Genomic DNA, 20,124 nt, shown 5'->3' with positions numbered 1-20,124 from the left:
CTTTCTGAGCCCAGGCTTGAAGGATAAGAATGTGGAAAAGAGAAGCAGCAAGTACAGTGGCTCTGCTGTGGGAAAGGGCTTGTGTGTTGGGGGAATAGAAGTTGTTTCTTTCGGAGTGTCTGGGTCAAACTAAGTGAAGAGCAGAATATTGTTAAATGATGCTGGAGAGGAAGACTAGGTGTTAAAGGGCCCCTTGGGAGCCACGGTGATATGTATGGACTTTATCCTCAGTCACAGGTAACACCAGTGGGAGGTTTTGAGCAGGGTTTTGTCTATGATCTTAGGTCCAGGCTGGAGGTTTTTCCTGTCTCATCAGCTTTCTGATTAGAACAATTATGTTTCTATGGGTCTAGCTGCTTTTAGATGGTTGCCATCCCATGGCCATCACTCTTGAAGGGATGATTCCAGAAGCATCTACATGACTGGGCGGGGTGGTTTATGCATATAATCCCAGCACTTTGGGAGGCTGAGGCAGAGGATCTCGAGGCCAGGAGTTTGAGACCAACCTGGTCAACAGAGGGAGACCCTGTCTCTATATTTTTTAAAAAAGAAGCATCTTCATATATTATGGGCTAATGTTAATAGATAAGATTTTCTTCTGAGGTAGGTGGAGTTGTGGAGAAAGAGGGAGGTGAAAGCTATTTACAGTGACTTAAGCATTAGCTGCACTGCTTCTAGGAAGCTGTTAATCATGACACAAGAACAGTTTTCCCGCATCTAGGGAGACTTGCACTTTTAGGGATGGCTTTCTTGGCAAGTGTTTACTATTAAGATAATAACAGCTCTATGAGGGAGAAGCATTAAGCTCATTCTAGTGACCTTTCTCCTGGCCATCAATTGTAATATGAAGTGAGCATCGGTAATATCGCTTGTGTGGGAAACAAAAACACCAGGTCCTGCTCTCTGGTTTTGACAAAAAAAGTGACAAATTTAACTTTATTTCTCTCTTGAGTTATATTTCCTGACCTGGAGAACATTAAAATATGGTTTCTCCCCAACCACTTTATAATGAACAAATATAATTTTTAAGGCAAGAGGGATGTACTGGGCTTTCCAAGAGTTATAGTGGATGTTACTGTTCAGTTACCAGGGCTGGTTCTTTGCTTTAAATATGTTTTCTCCTATATTTATAATAGTAACCTTATTGGTCAGCAAGCATTTTCCCCTTCCCATTTTTAATATGGGAAACTTGACTGTCAGGCAGTAAAAGTAAATTGCCCAAGATCATATGCAGCTAGTAAGGGGGTGGAATTAGGAAACAAATCATATGCTTGCTTAGGCAGCACATATACTAAAATTGGAATGATACAGAGATTAGCATGGCCCCTGTGCAAGGATGACGCACAAATTCGTGAAGTGTTCCAGAACTATTAAAAAATAAATTTATAAAAAAATTTTCAAAAAAGGAAACAAATCAAGGGTTATCTGGCTTCTAAGCTGACATCATTCTTTTTTCTTCTTTTAAATTTTATATAGATAATATACGGGCAAGACATACAATTTAAAAGGTATAGAAATATGTACTGCAAAAGGTGATTTTTTTCTCCCACCCCAGTCCTCTCATCCACAGAAGCAATGCTGTTATCAGTTCTCAAGGATGTAATTTTATACTTTGCTGCTCTCTTTTTAAGTGGAGAACGTAAGACACAGAATCAAATAACTATAGTAGCAGTGGTTACCTAGTAGTGCAGGTGGCATATCAGAAACATCACAGGAGCTCTTTCAAAATACACATGCCCTATTTTGTTCCTCCTTGCTGATACTCTGATTCTGTAGGTTTGGGGTAAGGTTCCTAAAGGGAATTTTGATTCCTTTCTTGCCTCACTCCGTAGAGAATTATTATTCAGATACTGCTAAAATGCCTAATGTGTGTTCTAGAAGGATATTACTTCCTCAAGACAGATGGAGGCTTATTGGTAGGATGGCATTTGAACTATACTCTGAAGAATAGATTTGGAGTACAAATGAGTACAATGGGTATTTCAGGTGAAGGCACTACTGTGAACATAGGTAGGGGGAGAAAGCCAAATGCAAAGTGTTAGTTCAAGTATCAAAAATTCAGATATATCACATGGGCCAGGCAGGAAACATAGCAACTGATGTTTGACCTTAGTATTAGGTGACTGAAGAGAACTTTCAATTTACTACTGTATAACAGAGTACCTGTTACACATTTTTTGAACATTCTGAATTTAAATTTTGGAGGGGACCGGGAGCGGTGGCTCACGCCTGTAATCCTAGCACTTTGGGAGGCCGAGGTGGGTGGATCACCTGAGGTCAGGAGTTCGAGACCAGCCTGACCAACATGATGAAGCCCCATCTCTACTAAAAATACAAAAATTAGCTGGGCATGGTGGTGTGCACCTGTAATCCCAGCTGCTGGGGAGGTTAAGGCAGAATCACTTGAACTTGACAGGTGGTGGTTGCAGTGAGCCGAGATCGCACCATTGCACTCCAGCCTGGGCAACAAGAGCGAAACTCTGTCTCAAAAAATATAAAATAAAATAAAATTTTGGAAGGGTGAGAAAAACAAAACATAAATGAAGCTCTAATGGATCGATTGTTTTGTATAACCTCTGAGGGGGCACACCTAAGTTCGGAGGCCATCATGCTTGTGGTTTTCCATTACTTTAAAACTTGTAGCCTCATTCTTGAAAACTTTGTTTTTTATTTATGGTAAATTTAGTAACTCCCTAATCTTTAAACATAAATGGCTATTTAATACTTTGTGTGTGAGAGTTACAAGAACCAATCATGGGTTCTTTCTGTTCTGTTTTCTGTCAAGTTCAACATTTTTGGAAAATCCTTCCCCATCCCACTGACACCTTTTTGAAGCATACCTTTCCAGAAGTTTCTTCTCCCCCTGAAGCAATATCATTTATATTCCCGCTTAAGCATTTTGATGTCCTGTTATAGTATCCTAAAAGTAAAGCTTTGAGCAAAAGGAGTGGGCTGTAGTTTGTTTCATGATAGGTCTCGCCACTTGTGGGCAGAAGGCCTCAAGCCTTCTTGATCTCATTTGATCTTCATTTTTGCACTGACAGTAAAGCACACAATGGCCATGCTTCCCTTGAATGCATTTCCTTGTATCCTTTACTTATATCAGGATCATGAAAATCCTGTTGCTCATTAACTTTGTCAGTTTAAATAGAACCCCTCACAAAACGTTGAATAAGCATCAAAAAGCATGACATGCAGTGTGTGTGAAGGCACCAATCGTCTGTTTCACTCACTCTGTCATTTCAGCACTTGCTGCTAAGAACTCTGCATACTGAAAGGGGTGGACAACTAAAAGAGACAGATGAAATGCTTGATTTGTTTAATTGCTAAATGCAGCTGGGACAGGTAATTAAACAGTCCTGCTCCCGCAGAGAAGCTTGCAGCAATGTAACATGAAATCTTGGAAACCCAGCTGTACTCAGATTTAGATTCAGAACTAATATTAGGTAGGCATCCTTCAGATTGACAGATTTCATAAGCATTGTTTCTGGTTTATTTGTTCAGCCTAATTGAAGATAGAGCATGTTTTGTTCACCATTTAAGTTTTCTAGGGAGCATGTGGTGTTTACAGATACCTGGGGGAATAGCCTAGAAGACACAGCCCATGTCTGGAGGGCACGAGATGACGTGGGTGAGCCTCTGCGAATCCTGACTCTGACTGTTGCATGGAGGTGGGAATGGGGGTCATCATATGAATAGATGCGGATTGGGAGAGGATTGGAACCAGTTCTTGCCTTAACCCTTTTATCTTGTATGAGGGCATGTCATTATGTAAGTAGCAAAGATCTCTGTGTGTACAGTGGGATCTTTGTTTTAATTTGGGCCCTTATTTCTATGCAGAAGTTGTTACCACCATTTACTCATTTGCTCAAACCAGAAATTTAGCAATTATCCTTTTTGCTCACCTCCCACAGCCATCCCCCAGTAGGCTTTTTTGTAGGGCTGACTCACTGTTATCCCTCAAGTCTCACCTTAAGTGTCCCCTTCATTGTGGAGCCTGCTCTGACCAACTTCCCAAAATGACCTCCACTAGTGGGGCTCTGATATCATAACCCTGATTCCTTCCTTGCAGCACTTAACACAATTAGTAACTGCTTGTTTGTTTTTCACACAATGGTCACACATTCCTTGGATGCATTTCCTTATATTCTTTGCCTATCATATCAGGACTGTGATAATCCTGCTGCTTGTTGATTGGTTGTTTATTTACGTATTTGCTTTGTCTACTTACCTTTTTGCCTATTTATTTGTCTGCCATGCTAGATGTTAGTTCTAGGAGGGCAAAGACTTCATCCTATATTTCCAGCTCATAGCCCAATGCCTTGCACACAGTTTATACCCCATACATATATGCTGAATATCACGTCCAAACTATATTATAGATCAGTGGTATGCTGGTAAGTTTCTAGCTCTCAAAAGCAGCGTGGGGCAGCAGGCGGCAGTGGGGGGACGCGGGTGGGAAGGCAGCTCCAATTTGTAGCATGTACCAATATCTGTGGTATAAATACTCCCACCATGGCAGATATAAAGCTACCAAAATGGCGTCACTGATCAGTGAGCTGAGAGGCATTGCACAGTAGCGCTTCAATGCTGCAGGCTTCTCTGTAGGAGTAAGACTGTTTAATCACTTGTCCCACCTGCATTTAGCAACTAACCAAATCAAGCACTTCATGTGTCTCTTTCAGTTGTCCACCCCTCAGTGTTCTTTGAGTTCTGATAGAGAGTATTCCTCTCTGTACAGATATAGTAGATATAAATCACTTCATGAACATAGATATTAGTAAAAGAGTGAAAAATAATTAGGAAGTGATGCATTTTGAGTACTTGTTACATTTATTTTTATTTTTTATTTTACTGTATTTAATTAATTAATTAATTTATTTTTTGAGATGGAGTCTCGCTCTGTCACCCAGGCTGGACTGCAGTGGCGCAATCTCGCCTCACTGCAACCTCTGCCTCCTGGGTTCGAGGAATTATCCTGCCTCAGCCTCCCAAGTAGCTGGGATTACAGGTGTGCCCCACCATGCTCAGCTAATTTTTATATTTTTAGTAGAGACAGGGTTTCAGTTGGCCAGGCTGGTCTTGAACTCCTGACCTCAGGCAATCCACCCGCATCGGCCTCCCAAAGTGTTGGGATTACAGGCGTGAGCCACTGTGCCTGGCCTATTTATTTATTTATTTATTTAGAGACGGAGTTTCAGTCTTGTTGCCCAGGCTAGAGTGCAATGGCTCAGTCTCAGCTCACTGCAACCTCTGCCTCCTGGGCTCAAGCGATTCTCCTGCCTCAGCCTCCCGAATAGCTGGGATTACAGGCATGTGCCACCACACTCAGCTAATTTTGTATTTTTAGTAGAGATGGGGTTTCTCCATGTTGGTCAGGCTGGTCTTGAACTCACCACCTCAGGTGGTCTGCCCGCCTTGGCCTCCCAAAGTGTTGGGATTAAAGGTGTGAGCTACCACACCCGGCCTACATTTATTTTGATTAATTGTAACTTTATATGGTTTAATTTTAAATTGTTTAACAACTGGCTTGCAAAATCAGTGAGAATTTAGCAGTCTGCTCTCAAGCCAGTATAAGACCCAGCACCGCACTGGGGATCAGCTATGGTGGATCCACTGGCAACTCTCTGCCCTATAGCATCTGGCTCATAAACAAGGAAGGAAGACAGTTGGCAGAGATGAGTGGTAAACTGCTAATACAGAAACATTTCTCTGAGAGCTTTTCCTCACCTCCTTTAGATGTCCTGCTACATGACACTAATATCTCCTTAGCTATCCATACCCATGATTTGGTACAATGACAGGAGAATGAAGTGGCAGCAGTGAGGAAGACAGAAAGCACAGAGAGGGAACAGGAGGAAAAACTATCTTTTTTTTTTTTTTTTGAAGCTGAGTCTCGCTCTGTCGCCCAGGCTGGAGTGCAGTGGTGCAATCTCAGCTCACTGCAAGCTCCACCTCCCGGGTTTACTTACGCCATTCTCCTGCCTCAGCCTCCCGAGCAGCTGGGACTACAGGCGCCTGCCACCATGCCCGGCTAATTTTTTTGTATTTTTAGTAGAGACATGGTTTCACCGTGTTAGCCAGGATGGTCTCGATCACCTGACCTTGTGATCCTCCCGCTCGGCCTCCCAAAGTGTTGGGATTACAGGCGTGAGCTATCGCGCCCGGCCGGAAAAACTATCTTAACCTTTCATTTAAAGAACTAGAACATCTTCTTGCCAGAGATGGTCGTAGATCCTGAAGTGCTTAGTGGTCAGGAGCACTTAATTTTCAGGAAATTATCCCAGGTCTAGAAGTCCCTCATGTGCATGTTGAGGTCTTAGTCAGCCAGACTCCTTGCCACTTCACATTTGTCTGCATGTCTATAGTGAGACAGAAGTGAGCCTCAGATGTTGTCTGAAGGAAGGCCTGTGGCACTCTGGGGACTGAAAGCAGAAGACTGAGGGAGGTGGCAAGCTCAGGTATAGAGGATCACAGAGAAGAGGAAGAGAGCCACATGGGGATGCACTGCCACCCTGCGTAGGGTTTTCTCCTTATAAAATATAGTTCGAGGTAGGTCTGGTGTTTTTTAGGTATCAGACTATTGATACAGGAAATGCAAATCATCATGAGTACCATTTACCGTATTTGAGATTATAAGGCCACAATGAGAAATCTTTAGTCTGTCTTTGAAAGTCAGGGGAATGGAGTTTTGTGAATGCCCTTGACTGTTACAACCAACAAAGATGGGTGCAACTGAGACACTCATCTCTTTACTCGACATTGGCTAGAGTTTCTCAGCCCTTGACTTGTGTCTCAGCCCATATGAATCCTCACAGACCTAGAATGGATAAACAATTGCCTTTCCCAAATCGGAAATGTTTTCACTTAAGTTGGCTAGATGGAAAAGGACATCTTAAATGAGGCACTATTTTTCATGGATTAGTTCAAATAACATTTAGTGAGCCCATGTTTAGTGCCAGGTACTGTTCCAGGGCTGAAGTTATGGAGATTAAAGGTACAGACTCTGCATTCAGGTAAGGAGTGGAAGAGGGACAATCAAGAAACTAGGAATTCTCAACATAGCGAAACCTCGTCTTTACTAAAAATACAAAAAAATTAGCCGGGCATGGTGGCGCACGCCTGTAGTCCCAGCTACTTGGGAACCTGAGGCATGAGAATTGCTTGAACCCGGAAGGTGAAGGTTACAGTGAGCTGAGATTGCACCACTATGCTTCTGCACTCCAGCCTAGGCAACAGAGCGAGACTGTAAAAAAAAAATAAATAAATAAATAAAAGAAAAATTCTAAGCCCAGTATGTTGTGAGATGTGATGGAGATGTACAGAGGGCAGTCTTGAACCCCAGATGGAGGCTCGTGAACTCAGGGCTTCCTGCCATGGTATTTAGTGTGAGTAGAAGTTAATTAGATAATAAAGAAAAGTTAGGATGTTCTAGGGGATGGGGAGTCCCATAGAAAAGTGAAACACAGCATATATACTGGGGACTACGGAAGTGTGGACTGCCTGGAGCTTAGAATTGAAGGTAAGACTGTATACATCTGTCTCCTCATTTCCAGGGAATCCGGAAGGAAAAGAGGAGTGAGAACAAGATGACCAATGACTTCATAATTTTACCTGAAGCTAATTTCCCTGTTATTGTCCTCTTTTAGGATTTTGGTGATCTAATTCAAGAGGTGGGGTTTTTCACTTCAAAACAGCACTGGATGGAGGATGAATAGCCGGATGTGTCTTTGTCATGTTTGATCATTGCTTTGTGTTTTGCTACAGCTGCTGCCTATTCACACTCTGAGGCTTGGTGTGGAAGTGGATTCCTTTGATGGGCACCATTATATTTCTTCAATTGTTTCTGGTGGTCCTGTTGATACATTGGGTCTCCTACAGCCAGAAGATGAGCTGCTTGAGGTAAAATTTATGGGGAAAGAAAGACACAGGCAAGAATTTGTAAGTTTTAGGAAAACATGTTCTCATCACAAATCCCCTGAGTTATAGTGTCACCAATGCCAATGTAATATGAGCCTCTTAGATTGAAAAAACCAAACAGCTTACTGGATGATAAAGGAAGTAGCTATGCTTTCAGTTTATTTTCCCCATCTTTGAGGCTCCTGAGATGTTCTTTATTTAAATGAATGACTAGGAAAGAAGTTTGATAGCATATTAGTATTCTTTTTTAGCAAAATTTGAATCCCTGAGCCTTGTCGCAACATATAACCACATTTATTTGCAGGTTTTATTGATTATTTCTAACAAGGATTACAGCTGAATGACCTCAGGCATACTGGTTTTCACGTTTTCTCCTTGGGACTTCTCCCTCAAAATGGCAGCCTCTATTGGACTTGCCCAGGCTCTCCAGCCTCTCTTTAATCAAAGCAGTTCTAGAGCACCTCTGCTTTGAAAGGACTTTCTTGAGAGGAAAGGTCTTGGGGAATGGTCACACAAAAAGACTGCATAGAAGAGGGTTCTCCCAAGTGTTAGGATACACAAGAAGCCCTAGGTTGGATTCAATAGAATCAACCTAGTAGCTTTAGCCAAGATCAGAATCCCATGGGCCTTGATTTTAGAGATTTTTTTTTTTCTAAAATTTATGTTTGCTCACAGTGAAATGACAGGGATAGCAAGTAGGTCTCATGTTGTGTGTAATTGTAATTTATTAGTAGTGTCCAGCCACCTAAAGGAGTATAATGGGTAGGATTCTGGTTGAATTTCAATTTCAGAGGGAAAAGTGCTATGACTGGTTATCAAATTCTGTCATAAGCATGGGAGGGTAGGGTATTGGAGTCCTGTTTTAAGATGTAGTAAGTTGCTTATTTTTAGAGGTGTTCAAGGGAATGGTATTGGGTTTCTTATTGCAGATTAATGCCCTACATTTTATTAGAATAATTATGCTTTCTTTTTGGTCTTCCTCTTCTTATTGGCTGGGCACGGCCATATCTTTGTGGATATCATACATGATCATTTGTAGATTGGAGACTATTGCTGTAGTATGTAGTTATTACGTATTGAGAAATGAGATATATTTGTTTGGGAGAAATGGAGGTATGAGTATAACCAATTTAATTCACTTTTTTTTTTTTTTCGAGACGGGGTCTTGCTATGTTGCCCAAGCTGGTCTCAAACCCCTGAACTCAAACAATCCACCCACCTCAGTCTCCCAAAGTGCTGGGATTACATGTGTGAGCCACTGCACCCGGTCCACTTTTTTTTTTTTTTTTTTGGTGGCAAAATATATATAACATGAAATTTACCGTTTTAACCTTTTTTCCTTTTTTTTTTTTTTTTTTTAGAGTCAGAGTCTCACTCTGTTGCCTGGGCTGGAGTGCAGTGGTGTGGTCATAGCTTACTGCAGCGTCAAACTCCTGGGCTCAAGCAATCTTCCCACCTCAACCTTCCGAGTAGCTAGGACCATAGCTGTGTGCCACCATGCCCTGCTAATGTTTTAGTTGTTTTGCAGAGACAGGGTCTTGCTATTTTGCCCATGCTGGTCTTGAATTCCTGGCCTCAAGCAATTCTTCTACCTCGGCCTCCCAAAGTACTGGAATTACAGTCATTAGCCACCATGCCTGGCCCATTTTAACCATTTTTAAGTGTGAAATTTGGTGGTATTAAGTATAAATCACTACTAGTATGTGGTAGGCACTAAAGAAATGTTGGCTGGATCACAGTAGAGCAAGTATAGGTGATCCCAGCCATCAGCTGAATTCTGTATGATTTAGCCAAGACTAGGATCCCATGGGCCTACCACCTTGTAAAAGAATGTGCTATAAAAAGGTAGTGTGAAGATTTTTTGAATTCTTAAATATAGATAATCTGGTGAAAGAGCTTGGGATAAGGAAAGAAGCACAGATTTGCAGTCAGAAAAGCCACTTTTGGTCTGAATTGCCACAGGTTAGCATGTGTCCCTTGGCATGTCACTTGACTTTGTTGAGAATCAGTTCCTTCATCAATAAATGCCCACTTCACTATGTGCTTGTAAGGATCTAATGAAATACCATCCATGTAAATTATAAAGCATTATCTCATTTTGGGGTATTGGCAATATTATCACTGTGAAGAAGGCATTTTAACAGGCTATATGGTCTAGGATAATGGTTGGATGTGGTAAAATAGTGGGGCTGCACTTGTGCAATGTTCTGTACTCTGAAAGTGTGTATGTGTGTGTGCATTTTCCAGTCAAAAACTTGGGATAATTGAGATTTGACAGCACTCAGGAGGGTCACAAGTTGAAGGACCTTGAGAAGTATTGTGAATTCTAAAATAAAAATTAGCTTCTTCTGAATAACCAAAAATACAAAATTTAAAAGTCTCAGTACAGTTAGCCAAATAAACTCCTGAACTCAAAGTGTCGTGTGTGTGTGTGTGTTTAATGTACTCCTTGGAACTTAAAACCAGAAACACAAATATGCTTTGGGGTTAGAACACTGTGCCAAGTCTCAGCCCAGAACAGCTATTTACAGCAGCTATAAATCCCCTTAGATAGGAGTTGGTAATGGGAAATGAGACCAATCCCTTTAGCAACAGAGCAGTGAGGAGGACTACCAGGCACTGGTATAATAATTGGAGACAATTCAAATGAATAAATAATGAGATAAATAAATATTTAAAGGTACTCCAAGATAAAAACCTGAAAAGTGACTTTCTAATTTGTTGAAGTGAAACACAAACTCATACTCATGTATGGGTAGAATTCCTGCTCTGATTCTATCTCCGTGCATTTTTTTAGTATAAGTTACTACCCATTTAGTTTATTTTAGAACTTTGTGCACCTGTGACACCAGTTGAAATCATGGATACGGTGTGACCAGTGATGGGTACCTCCCTGCCTCTTCTTGTGTAAAGGTTGACTTGCAGTTATCCCAAGGAAAAACCTTTCATCAGCTGCTGAGCTTGCTGTCGCCTAGACCTCTTCATTTGTCATGAAGACTTACCAGTAGAGCTAGCTTCCTAAAGTGCACATGGGTCTCTTTACCATGTGGTGGTTTCTTTGTAAATAATTAAGAGGCAGGGAGATATGTCTGACTTGATGGCAAAGTGCTTGATATGTTACAGGCTTGAGAGGTTCCCAGGAATAGTGGACCCGAGACTCAGCCCGCTGCTGAAGGTTTCCAGCAACCCAGTGTCCTCTTCCTCTCTGGTGCAGTGAAAGATTTGTAGAAGGGCTTCTCCCAGTAAAGTCAGGCTGGCCAGTTATCTGAACATTAGCACGGCACCTATTAGAAATTAATGCCAGACTAGAAATATCTTTAAAACAAATAATGCTTCTAAACCCTCCCAGGAGGGTAGGAGTCAGATGCAAAAAGATTATTTGTTGCCTGGATTCTGTTCATGCCTCAGCTTTTTGGGAGTAGCAGACAGATCAGCTCTTAGAGACCTATAGTTAGAACTGACAGGACCCTTTGAGCTCAAGTCATATATATGAAAAATTAGAATTATGTAGCCAAATCATCTTTGGAGCCAAGTATTATTACTATGTGCCAAAAGTAATATGAAATTTAGATAATTTTTTGGTGACAAGGATTAATCATTAATAAAGAATACTTTTTTCTTTTAAACATATGAGACACTTGCATAAAATTATTTAAAAAATTATTTTAGTATTTTCTATATATGCTTGATTGCTGTATCAGCAGAGCATGTAACTGATGCAAAAGTATATTTCTTTTCAATAGAAGTTATTTTCCTAGGATGGTATTAAGAGTGTATGGGATGTGAAAGAATATTGTGGACTGACGTTAAATTTTGACAGCCAAGTATTCTAGACTTATTAGCTATACTTTAAGCAGTAAATTAAACATTTTTTTTAACATCCTTCAATTTCTGTAGTGATATTCTTATAAAATGAAAATGCAAAGGGAAACAGTCTTAAAGGGCTGTAAATGATCCTTAGTGTGTTTAAGGAGAGCTGAGTAGAGGTAGGTAAGAGAATATGACATTGGAGTATTGAAAGGAGAAACCACAGTGCTGCAAAAAATTAGGTAGATCCCTTACCCAGTAAGGGCGTACGCTGCATGCATTTTGTACTTTATCCATCAATAGATGCAAAGATTTAGCCTTAGATTTTAAAAATTTTAAGGATTTCTAACATTTTTATTTGCATATTATTTAATCATAAATAATATAATGAAAGTGAGGCCCCTTGTTTACAGGGAAAATAAAATGATGTCCTATTTTCATTTTGGTAGATGGATATAAATAAGATATTTTTGTTTTTTCATTTGGGGCAGTTCTGACTTATCCCCTTGTCTTCCTAGGTCAACGGCATGCAGCTTTATGGAAAATCTCGCCGAGAGGCAGTCTCCTTTCTTAAAGAAGTGCCACCCCCTTTTACTTTGGTTTGCTGTCGGAGGTTGTTTGATGATGAAGCTTCTGTAGATGAACCAAGGTGCACTGAAACCTCTCTTCCTGAGACAGAGGTACTAAATGAATATAGTGTATTTCCCATAGGCATGCCCATTCATCAAAGATACCCCGAAGACTGTGCTGCAATAAGAAGGGAGGGGAAACCATTCCACTCTGCTCTTTTTTTGCTTGACTAAGGCAACAATGCATAGCTTTTCAAATTGTTACTCTTCATTTAACATCAAAAAATTCTTTCCTTCCCTTTCCTTGACATGTTGGCAACATTGATGCACATGCATTTTGATTTTAGAGAATCTTTTTTTTAGTAATTGCCTGGATTCATTACTTTTGGCTTCTAGTTCAACTCAGTTTGTCTTATATAAGTTTAAGGTGTTTGCGAGTGTTGCATATCTAATGTACTCGCCTTTTTAAGAGCCTTAAAATTATGAAACTCAGCCGGGCGCGGTGGCTCACGCCTGTAATCCCAGCACTTTGGGAGGCCGAGGTGGGTGGAACACCTAAGGTCGGGAGTTGGAGACCAGCCTGACCATCATGGAGAAACCCTGTCTCAAAGTAGAAAAAATTAGCCAGGCATGGTGGCGCATGCCTGTAATCCCAGCAACTTGGGAGGCTGAGGCAGGAAAATCACTTGAAGCCGGGAGGTGGAGGTTACGGTGAGCTGAGATCATGCCATTGCACTCCAGCCTGGGCAACAAGAGCGAAACTCCGTCTCAAAAAAAAAAAAAGAAACTCTATGATAAATTTCAAAGTGAGTCTGGAAATTGCCATAAAACCCTTCAGAAGATCAGAGAATGAAGTAACACTTTATATGCTTTTGGTACTCCTTATTTATTTATTTTTTTAAAGAGCACTGTTATTATGAAAAGAGTTTTTTTTTTTTTTTTGAAACAGGATATCCCCAGGCTGGAGCACAGTGTTTTGAACATGGCTCACTGTAGCCTCGACCTTCTGGGCTCAAGCAATCCTCCCGCCTCAGCCTCCCAAGTAGCTGGGACCACAGGCACATGCCACCACACCCAGCTAACTAAAAAATTTTTTTCATACAGTCAGGGTCTTGCCATATTTCCCAGGGTGGTCTCAAACTCCTGGACTCAAGCAATCCTCCCACCTCAACCCCCCAAAGTGCTGGGATTATAGGTGTGAGCAACTGTACCCAGCTGGAAGAGTTTTGAGCACATACTTTGCCATCTTATGCTATTTGTAACCTCATCTTTTATGCTACTTTCCCCCCTTTTCAATCTCTTTTAGGTTGTAATTCCACTAACACCAGTTCAGATTCATGGGGCCTTTTACTTAAGTTCTGGATTTCAGTATACATGAAACGAATCCTGCCCCTACTACCTCATAATTGTGAATCTTTGGGCAAATGACTTTCTGTTCATATTTTTCCTTTGAAAAATGGTGATACTTATCATACTTACCCATCTCATGAGTTTGTGCAAGAAGGAAATGTGGTAATGTGAGCAACTTCTTAACACAATGCCTTGTACGTGGGAAGTGCTCAGTAACAGTCGGCTATGGCTGTTCGAGTCTCTGCCAGTCCATCCATTTTTGTTTTCTTATGTCCTGAAGTACATGAGAGTCTAACACTGTCTTATAGATACTTTAGTATGTATTAATCTTGTTTATCCAAGAAGACTGTCAGCTCATTGTGGGCAAAGGCCATATCTTAAAATTATTTTCTATTTCATAGTGTTTTTAGTCTATATTAGGCATATAAGAGGGGCTTGGTAAATTTTTGATTATTGGTTGACTCTTTTTTAAAAAAATGTTTAACTTGTGTAAAAACTATTTCAAGGAGGGTACTCAAATGCCACACTTTTGTGACTTTTGCTGTCCTTACCAAAATGAAATATGGGTGGTGGGTTCCCTCTAAAGGCTGATAACAATGCCTTTAATCTAATCTTGCAAGGTGTGTAAATCACAAACCCCACTTGCTGACTCTCTGCCCCCGTCTGTCATGCTTTACCACAATGGTGAACAACAGCTTTGAATTATGCTAAATGTCAACCTTCCTGCCCATTAGTTGATTGCTTTCCATTCTGTAAATACAGGAGTTATGCAGAATTGATTGTATCAAAGTGATATATTTCAGGTTGCAGTATAATATCTTATGTACCTTGAATGCCTTGAAATTTCTGTAAACACAGGTTTTGTAATTGTGTGTGGTTTCTTAAAGTCTTGGCTCTTTTTCCATCTGTCTCTTTTTCCATTTCTCCTAATACCATCTTATATTCTTAAACTCTATCTGGTTAGGCAGCTTAGCCAAAATTCTAATACTCATTAATCAGTGAGGATATTAAATGCCCCAGTAAAACATCAATCATGTTGTATTAGCCATTGGAACTTTACTTTTTGTTGGAAGACATAAGTGTTTTCTTTTTAAGTATATCACTTCCACACATCAGACTGAAATATGCAGAGGTTATTGATCCATAATGTTTCCACTCATTTCAAGTTTTCAGCTTCATATTCTTCCCATGTTAGGTTCAATCCACTGTGGATCGGTTATTGACCACCCGTGTCTTGCAGTGACAGTTTAAGATCTGGACCAATCCTAATTTTAAAAATGTTTTTCTACCCCATAGTCTCTTGCCCAAAGCCTCCTAGATCTGATAAACAACTTCAGAAAGTTTCAGGATACGGTATCACTGTACAAAAATCAGTAACATTTCTTTACACCAGTAACATCCAAGCTGAGAACCAAATTAGGAACTCAATCCCATTCACAATAGCCACAAAAAGAACAAAATAACTGGAATACAGCTAACTAGGGAAGTGAAAGATGTCTACAATGAGAATTATAAAATACTGCTGATAGAAATCAGAGATGACACAAATAGAAAAACATTCCATGCTCATGGATAGGAAGAATCAATAGTGTTAAAGTGGCCATACTGCCCAAAGCAATTTATAGATTCAGTGCTATTTCTGTGACATTTTTCACCGAATTAGAAAAAAACTATTCTAAAATTTTTCTAAATTTTAAGGAAATGTTTAGAAAAATTTTTTGGAACCAAAAAAAGCCCAAATAGCCAAAGCAGTCCTAAGCAAAAAGAACAAAGCCAGAGGTACCACACTACCCAACTTCAAACTGTGTAGTACAAGGCTATAGTAATCAAAACAGCATAGTATTGGTACAAAAATAGACACATAGACCAATGGAACAGGTTAAAGAACCTAGAAATAAAGGTGCACATCTACAAGCATCTGTTGTTTAACAAAGTCAACAATAACAAGCAATGGGGAATGGACTTCTTATTTGGAAAATGTTGCTGGGAAAACTGGCTACCCATATGCCGAAGATTGAAACTGGACCCCTTCCTTTCACCATATACAAAAATCAACTCAACATGGATTAAAGACTTAAATGTAGGCCGGGCATGGTGACTCACGCCTGTAATCCCAACAGTTTGGGAGGCCAAGGGGACAGATCACGAGGTCAGGAGATTGAGACCTTCCTGACTAACATGGTGAAACCCCATCTCTACTAAAAATACAAAAAATTAGCTGGGTGTGGTGGCGGGTACCTGTAGTCCCAGCTACTTGGGGGGGCTGAGGCAGGAGAATGGCATGAACCCGAGAGGTGGAGGTTGCAGTGAGCTGAGATGGCGCCACTGCACTCCAGCATGAGTGACAGAGCGAGACTCTGTCTCAAAAAAAAAAAAAAATGTAAAACCTAAAACTATAAAAACCCTGGAAGAAAACCTAGGAACTACCATTGTGGATATTGGCCTTGGCAAAGATTTCATGATGAAGATTTCAAGAGCAATTGCAACAAAAACAAAAATTGACAAGTGGGACTTAATTAAACCAAAGAACTTTTGCACAGCAAAAGAAACTATCAACAGAGTAAACAGGCAACCTACAGACTGAGAGAAAATATTTGCAAACTATGCATCTGACAAAGATCTAATATCCAAGAATCTATAAAGAACTTAAAACAGCAAGCAAAAACAAACAGCCCCCATTAAAAAATGGGCAAAGGACACGTCGCACACTTCTCAAAAGAAGACACATATGTGGCCAACCACCATGTGAAAAAATGCTTAATAGCACTGATCATTAGAGAAATGCAAATCAAAACTACAATGAGATACCATCTCATACCAGTCACAATGGCCATTATTAAAAAGTTAAAAAATAACAGATGCTGGGGAGGTTGTGGAGAAAAGGAAACACTTAGCACTGCTGGTGGGAGTGTAAATTAGTTCAGCCACTGTGGAAAGCATTTTGGAGATTTCTCAAAGAACTTAAAACAGAACTACCATTCAACCCAGCAGTCCCATTACTGCGTATATACCCAGAGGAATATAAATTGTTTTGCCATAAAGATGCATGTGTATGTTCATCACAGTACTATTCCCAATAGCAAAGACATGGAACAAACCTAATGCCCATCAACAGTGGACTAGGTAAAGAAAATGTGGTACATAGACACCATGGAATACTATCCAGCCATAAAAAAGAATGAAATCATGTCCTTTGCAGCAACCTGAATGGAGCCAGAGGCCATTATCCTAAGCAAATTAACACAGAAACAGAAAACCAAATACCACATGTTCTCACTCATAAGTGGGAGCTAAACATTGAGTACACATGGACACAAAGAAGAGAACAATATACGCTGGGGCCTACTTGCGGGTAGAGGGTAGAAGGAGGGTGGGGATGAGAAAACTACCTGTCAGGCACTATGCTTATTATGTGGGTGACAAAATCTGTACATTAGACTCCTGTGATACACAATTTACCCATATAACAAACCTGCACACATACCCCCTGAACCTAAAATAAATGTTGAAGAGAATAAATACATACATAAATAAAATAATTTTTTTAACTAGCTATTTTCCTAATTATAGAGGGTTTTTCCCTTCCCTTGTTTGATTACATTAAATTGCTTCTCTTATACTGGTGTTTCAAAATTATGTGTGTAGAGATGATGCATTTTTATTTACTGAGGTTACCCAAAGATTTAGAAAGTCTACTTTTAAAAATTATTTACTTGGTACCTTTATTGAGAAGGAGTTTCAAGAGAAACACACTCAAAGATAGGTAATTTTTAATGTATTGAATAACTATTTATTGTGTGCCTACTATGAGCCAGGCATTATATAGTTGAGCTGATAACCATGGTAAACTCTGTGGTAGCCCTCACAGAGTTTCCATTCTAGCTTAGGAGCCAGGTATTTTGTTCATTGCTTGGGCTGTAAAAGATAATTTTTGAGCTTCAGATAGAAGTTTAGAGTATTTTGGGGGAATGTCAATCAGATGAAAACAACAGTACAATGCTATAATTAGTATAAAAACAGAAGGCTTTTTGAAGCAGCCATTCTTCTGCATAGTAGATTCATTGACCCTCTCATTTAACTTCCTGGAATTCCACATAGCAATGACTCTTCTTCCTAAAAAGACAGGGAGTCTAGAATAGAGGGACTTTCAGGAGTAAAATCAAGAAAAGTAACAAAGGACCTGTATACTGGGCAGTTGTGCTAACCTATTTCTTCTAAGATCAGATTTTCATTATTTCAACTCAGTGATTTTTATTCGTTTTAGACTTAAATGATGTCCAAAGACTTGGATTTTTTTTTTTTGTCTCACCTTATTTTCTAGTAAAGCTTTTCTTGAAAACTTCCTGGAGCCAGCATAAGTGGTTTCCCTGTTCTGCTCCAGCCTATCTCTGTGTTGATATTTCTTTCTTTGTCTCTCTCTGTAATTATGAAACCAGGTATTGCTACTTACGTATCTTATAAGCTTCTACTTTGTATGATGTTTTCATTTACTTAAATTGCATATTTTTCCTTTTATGCTTCTAATGGGATGACAGAACTCATTGAAGTATAAGAGGTCAGTGTTAATACTTTGAATGAAATAAATTCTTCACATTAATAAAAAAAACTGTATGAACAGTCTGAATTTTTAAGCACTTGAATTTTTATAAGATCTTATCCTGGAGTGTGTGTGCCCCAGAGCATGCCCCTTTTACAAAGATTAAAAAGAAAAACTACGCATGCCAAAGAGAATTCTCAGTTTGAGAAGAAGCTGTGAGATTCTTGATGTGTGCATTCTTTTCAGAATTGAAAGCATAGTGTTTTGAAGCATTTATCTTCTTTGGTATTTCAGGTTGACCACAATATGGATGTCAATACTGAAGAAGATGATGATGGGGAATTAGCACTGTGGTCCCCTGAAGTCAAGATTGTTGAACTAGTAAAAGATTGTAAAGGTTTGGGATTCAGCATTTTGGATTACCAGGTATAAGAACCTGTATAGAGGTGTTTTCTTTGGAGTGATTGGTTTGTATTAAAGTTATGGGAAGTAGCAATTGTTTAAGACCCCTATTGACTTAAGCAAAACTGAATCCCAAAGATGGGATATTATACTACTTTCAGTTGTTATCTTTAAAATTAGTAGCTCCCTTAGTGAATAAAATGATGGATTATATAGGAACTGGACAATAAGGGAAGCAATAGTTATATATCCATGGGTGCTTTTAGAGCAGGAACTTGATGAACTTGTTTATATGGAGGACTTTTGTTCCTCAGCTTTATTCAGATATCTTTCACATACCATAAAATTCACCCATTTTAAGCATACAGTTCAGTCGTTTTTAGTATATTCACAGAGTTGTGCAACCATCACCACACTCTAATTTTAGAACATCTTCAACACCCAAAAAAGAAATCCCATACACATTAGCATTCGTTCCCAATTCGTACTCTCCTCTCCCTCCCCTTCACATGAAGGTTTATAGTTTAGCTTACCTATTAATTTCAATGTGCTTAAATAAATAGAAGTGTTCTTGGTCAAGTTATATATTGCATTTATATTAATACATAATATCTATGTATTTATATATTTATAGCTACTCCAATTATAACTAGGGTAAAGTTACCAATACATTTGGGGGAGGGAGATGTAAAAGGTCACAACAAGACATCTATGTTGTACGGTTCTACCAGTTACTGTCATATATTCAGACTGCTGATTATTTGGGGGAATTAAAATTGTTGCCAAGAAATCTCTTAACTTTTAAGATGCATATTTTACTACTTTGGTGCTGCCTTAACACATTGTGGTTTAGTAAAGCAAAATGTACTCTGTTAAAGCACATAAAATGCCAAGTGATATTTAAAAATCAATTCTTTTTTAATATAAGGCAATCAGGAATAGATTAAAAGAAAAATAGTTTGAGCATTGTATAAGAATATTACGTTCTATTTTATTTATTTATTTTTTTTGAGACAGAGTCTCGTTCTGTCTCCCAGGCTGGAGTGCAGTAGCATGCAGCCTCCATCTCCCTGGTTCAAGTGATTCTACTGCCTTAGTGTCTTGAGTAGCTGAGACTACAGGCGCCTACCACTACACCTGGCTAAATTTTGTATTTTTAATAGAGATGGGTTTTCACCATGTTGGCCAGGCTGGTCTCGAACTCCTGACCTCAAGTGATCAGCCTGCCTTGGCCTTCCAAAGTGCTGGGATTACAGGCATGAGCCAATGTGCTCAGTCTAAATTCTGTATTTTGGAAGTGTGATTAAAATTTACTGAAAAAGAAATCTATTTCATTTTTGCTGGCATAGTTCTGTGCCAGATAGCCCTCTTCCTTTTTAGAATTTCTCTTTGGAATATTACTGAATGATAAGTTCTTGATTCCAAATATTTTGGAAAATATATTTATCAAGAAATCTGAACACAGTTAAGCGTTTGCAAGTTTATATATTGGTTAATATTAGGGTATATAAAACAAATGGCGGGGACTCTTTTTTTTTC

The 20,124-nt window shown here is 39.5% G+C and overlaps 1 protein-coding gene and 1 pseudogene across 7 annotated transcripts in view; both read left to right on the top strand.

The window, feature by feature from the left end:
• Positions 1 to 20,124, top strand: part of PATJ (PATJ crumbs cell polarity complex component) — a 422,746-nt gene that overhangs the window by 73,284 nt on the left and 329,338 nt on the right. For all 7 annotated transcript variants that reach the window (XM_057298703.2, XM_034966355.3, XM_034966351.3 and 4 more), the window contains exons 15-17: positions 7,768 to 7,902; positions 12,246 to 12,407; positions 18,478 to 18,609. In XM_057298703.2, coding sequence (XP_057154686.2) covers positions 7,768 to 7,902; positions 12,246 to 12,407; positions 18,478 to 18,609 — 429 coding nt within the window. The remainder of the gene's footprint in view (positions 1 to 7,767; positions 7,903 to 12,245; positions 12,408 to 18,477; positions 18,610 to 20,124) is intronic.
• On the top strand, positions 1,272 to 1,371 carry LOC112438309 (U6 spliceosomal RNA; annotated as a pseudogene).

The sequence above is a fragment of the Pan paniscus genome, chromosome 1 (assembly GCF_029289425.2).
Source record: "Pan paniscus chromosome 1, NHGRI_mPanPan1-v2.0_pri, whole genome shotgun sequence".
Taxonomy (NCBI): Eukaryota; Metazoa; Chordata; class Mammalia; order Primates; family Hominidae; genus Pan; species Pan paniscus.
The sequence above is the reverse complement of the archived record's forward strand: the minus strand, read 5'-3'. Positions and strand labels throughout refer to the sequence as shown.